Consider the following 4,758-nt stretch of genomic DNA (forward strand, 5'->3'; position numbering starts at 1 on the left):
TAGTTTTTTAGTTTAACGTTTTATGTCACGTTCGTCTTTGCTGGGGTCGGTTTGGTAGCCAAGTGGTTAAAGTGTTTGCTTCTCGCGTCGAAGACCAGGGTTTGATTCCTCACATGGGTACAATGTATGAAGGCCCATTTCTGGTGCTCTTGGATTGTCTCCCACAAGAACGATTATCTACAGACAGCGTTCATGCATCGGGGATGTTCCAGAATGTAGGAACCACTCACTCACTCTTCCAGGGCGCCTATTACAGGAAATACGGTATGTGGACACGTATACACAATGGCATTTACTGAGAAAGTGTCATTCCAAATACAACTAGTCAAGTATGTCGACTTCTGTTTGCGCCAGCTGCCACTGCTGTCTGTGATTGGTACCTTGACCTGCAAGAAAAACTTTCTGTGTGCAACATTCACTGTTATGTTTGTCAGTTTGGTCAGTAAAGCGACCCAGTAGGCTCCTCAAACATAAACACCGCTCAGGAAAATGAAAGTATAACAAGTTCTAATGAATAAGCACTTAGATGAAGTTGTCATCGGAAGACCATGAAGACGACACATTAAAATGAGAGTACAAAATATTGTAATGAATTCACACTGTGATCCAGATACGAAACAGGAAAAGAGGAAAAGAGGATTATAAATTATAAATAAAGTATACACAGCGAGAGAGAGAGAGAGAGAGAGAGAGAGAGAGAGAGAGAGAGAGAGAGAGAGAGACGCACGCACGCACGTACAACCTGCGCTGATCTGGAACACGGCCATGGGTTTCTGACAATGGACGCAAATCTGTTACGTCCAAACCCTTATTCATAGGATTCAGAAAAAAAAGTTTCCTATATTATAACATTGAAAATTAAGAATTAGAATGAAAAGACGCCCAGAGACTTTGTTTAATTTCAGTTATAATCTAGATTTGCCACATATTCTAGACTTGCATGGGCGTTCATGGATATCTATTGGTTTCGGGCTCTTTATGGCAGACTAAGTATATCGATGTACACTGTTCAAAGTTCCAATAAGTCTGTTATCTGTGAATTATTGAATGTCCGATCGGGATTCACAGATCATGATCACAACGGTCTGATTGGAAAGTGTTATCCCTTCAGAATGAGAAATACGTTCACAACTGGAAGTTGTACACCGATGAACGTTGTTATTTCCCGATCATCGATTATCACCTACCTGTCAGGTCGGTTATCTGTCATAACATGGTCGAAACGCGTGGTCAAGAGGCGCGGTGTGGCGTTATGACCAAGAACGTTACATCATCCACCCACTATGTCCAACAGTGTTCCGTAGATTTATAGGCGGGAGTTTCAAGTCAGCACCAGCCTGGTAATGGTGCCGTCTTGAACATTTTGTTCCTCGTAGAAGACGTTTCGTGATGGCGTCTATCTCCTCTGCTGACTTCTTCTTCCTTACTGTCGTCGTTTGCTGTGAGTCGAACTTCTCTCTGCAGCGTCTGCGTCCGGAGTTAGACTGGCACGTGATGTTTTTCTGAAGTCTTGTGACGATGTCGTCGACGGCACTCTGGTCTACCTCTCTGAATGCTGGCGCTCTAGGGATGCCGATGTTCATATCGGGGTAGAAGTCGTAGTAGCGACGAGGGTACCGTTTCCAATTGGGTGTTGGGAGGTGCACGCGGGACACGTGCACATAGCGGTGGTGGTGAACAGGCCTTTTTCCGGTGTAGGAATACATATAACGAATGTTGTTTTCTAACGCGGCCTGGAATGAGGTGCTAAACGCTGCCATTTTGAAGCAACTGAGTCACAGCACACAACCCGAGCAGACACTGTTGTCTTGTATGACTAAATTGCACTTGGCAGTTTAAAAGTCAACACAATCCAAACGTCGTTTGCCAATTTGTACCCTTGTTGGCTCAGTAAGACAATCTATGGGATAGCTTATCGTTGGTTGCTGGGACACGTTGCTCTGAGCGATAACATATATAGGAGGGAAAGGATACGTGTTAAATGTGAGATTTGTGTTAAAAGAGAGCTAAATGTTAAAGGTGAGACATGTGTTAAAGGTGAGGAAAGTGTTAAAGGTGAGATGTTTGTTACAGTAAGATATGTGTTAAAGGCCAGTATGTGTATGTGTATTAGCGAGTGAGTTTGACAGCACTGAAGAGTATTTCAATGACGAGGACCTATCAGTGTGGTTTGGGATGAAAGCCCTGAGTTATGAATGAGTTAGATGTGTATATAGAAGATATCATATCACTGCCCATGTCTCTCGTGGCTAAATATCGGTGCATCCCTAGCCTTCGCTCGGGAAATACCATTATTTAGGCCCTCGTGTTGTAAACATAGTATGATATGGGCACGAATATAATATCCTCTGTGTATGAGAGGTTAAGATACTGAGTGAGTGAGGTGGTATAGAGTGACGATTTTAACAACCGTTTCAGTTATATACTAAGTGAAACCAGTAATTAAGGGAACACATGAAAGCACACGTGTTTCACTATTTACCACGTTTGTCTCACAGCATGTAAAGAAACCTGGAAAAAATAGAAGAACACTTGTGCTTTCATGTTCTCCCTTTTATGTCTCCCCTCCGTATATCCTGACCCGTCATATTAAATGCGTGACCTGTACATTTTTCATTGGGGGAAGCTGGAAGAATTTGTCACTGGGAGAAACACGAAGAGTGGTCCTAGGGGGAAAACCGAAGAATTTAAGTAAGAAAACTGAGTTAACTAAATGTAAGAGAGAATTGGGTCATCCACTCACGAGGCATTATCGGGCCATCCACCCATACGTGATCACCGGTACATCCACCCAAAGAGATTACTGGGACACCCACTCCTGGAGTCAAACACCCAAGAGAGCACACGGTACACCACCCCATAAGAGATGACTGGGCCAGACACAATTGATCACTCGGTGCTCCGCTCTTGAGAGATCTGTCGCTCACACGCTGACAAGACACAAGGCCACCCACCCCATTAGACATCATTGTGCCACATTCCATGGAAGATCACTGCCCCACATTCCCTGAAAGATCACTGGCACACCCTCCAATGGAAGATCCCCGTCCCACCCTCCTGTGAAAGATCAATGGTCTAGTTTTCCCTGAAAGATCACTGAAGGATCACTGGTTCATTTTCCCCGAAGGATCACTGGTCAACCCTCCCATGAAAGATCACTGACCCATCCTTCAATGGAAGATCACTGGCCCACCCTCCCCTGAAAGATCCCTGTCCCTCCCTTCCCTGAAACATCACCGGCCCACATTCTCGTGGAAGATCACTGGCCCCTACCCCCATGGGAGATAACTGATCTAGCTTCCCCTGAAAGATCACTGGCCCACCTTCCTATGAAAGATCGCTGGCCCAGTTTTCCTTGAAGGATCACTCCCGTCCCCGAGATCACTAGCCCACCCTCCCACGAGAGTACACTGACTACACACTCACATCAGACAACCCGATGGTCTTATAGAGGTGCCTTGATGTTCCGAGATGACACAGTCTAAGTCAGGTTGTAAGCACGCGATCCACATTCAAGCCACTACACGTTTGTACAGACAAGGGACTCGTGAAGGTCCCGGGTAGAATAGGCCTTCAGCAACCCATACTTGCCATAAAAGGCGACTATGCTTGTCGTAAGAGGCGACTAACGGGATTGGGTGGTCAGGCTCGCTGACTTGGTTGACACATGTCATCAGTTCTCAATTGTGCAAATCGATGCTCATGTTGTTGATCACTGGACTGTCTGGTCCACACTCGATTATTTACAGACTGCCACCTTATAGCTGGAATATTGCTGAGTGCGGTGTAAGACTGAACTCACTCACTCACTTGTAGAAACCAGGCCGTCAGTTTATAACCTTGTCGCCATTGCCATGAAACGACGATTTGACGTCACAAGACACGAATACAAAATACATGTCACTTCTTCCACCAACCTCCTCCAAATGTCAAAAAATGATAACACAAACAAAAAAAAAGACTGAATCAAGATCAGGAAAACCCAAGCAAACAACGTCCTTTCCTCTCCGAGTAGTGCGTTGCCATGCTTGTCTTACTTTCATTGCTGAAATAATTAATAGAGTCAAGGTTTGACACCTGTCGGGCCAGGTAATCAATTACTGGTGCAGGTCCCCCATCACGTGGCCGATCAGAGATACATATCTTGTAGGAGAAACATTAATTAAACAGGACGAAAGCCGGTGAATAGAACGTATATTTGTCAAAAACATGTGAAAGAAACTGCCACGTGGGTTTGATAGTACCGCTAAGATATCGCGAGATATAGCGAGAACCAATGATGCATTCTGACATGATATGATAAGCATCAATGCATGGTTGGGGTTTGAGTCGGCGGTGCAATATTCATCATGCTTGAGCGTTGATTAAAGTAATGCAACTGCTTCGCGTTGTCACTTCTGGCCACGACGTGTGGTAATGGTAAGTTATTTATTCATCTGCATGGGGTCATGACGTCGCTTTGCGGGGGAAGTTTGCGCGTGTTGTCATAACAACGCTCAGTTCACGTGACGACGAGCTCAAAGTCTATATGACACCAGAACTACGTGGATATTACCTGGAAACAGGAGGCATTGATATAACCTCTCAAAGTGCACAATACGTTGTTGTGTTTCAATAGTTTTCTCAGATCGTCGCTGTTGCTCTCAGCTTATATTCAGGACAGAGAATTCCGTGAGAGTGGACTCACGTTTTCATTTCTTTGTGTATGGTGTGTTTTAACTGTCAGAAGTGAAAATCATCGTGTTTCTGTGGAGCCCC

At 44.8% G+C, this 4,758-nt stretch overlaps 1 protein-coding gene across 1 annotated transcript; it reads right to left on the bottom strand.

Annotated features, from left to right (window-relative positions):
- Positions 1-1,265: 1,265 nt before the first annotated feature.
- LOC137273078 (uncharacterized) lies at positions 1,266-1,760 on the bottom strand. Its single transcript, XM_067805529.1, has one exon. It carries the CDS (start codon positions 1,758-1,760, stop codon positions 1,266-1,268), a length of 495 nt encoding a protein of 164 aa, XP_067661630.1.
- Between the last annotated feature and the right edge of the window lie 2,998 nt (positions 1,761-4,758).

The sequence above is a fragment of the Haliotis asinina genome, chromosome 2 (assembly GCF_037392515.1).
Source record: "Haliotis asinina isolate JCU_RB_2024 chromosome 2, JCU_Hal_asi_v2, whole genome shotgun sequence".
Lineage (NCBI taxonomy): Eukaryota > Metazoa > Mollusca > Gastropoda > Lepetellida > Haliotidae > Haliotis > Haliotis asinina.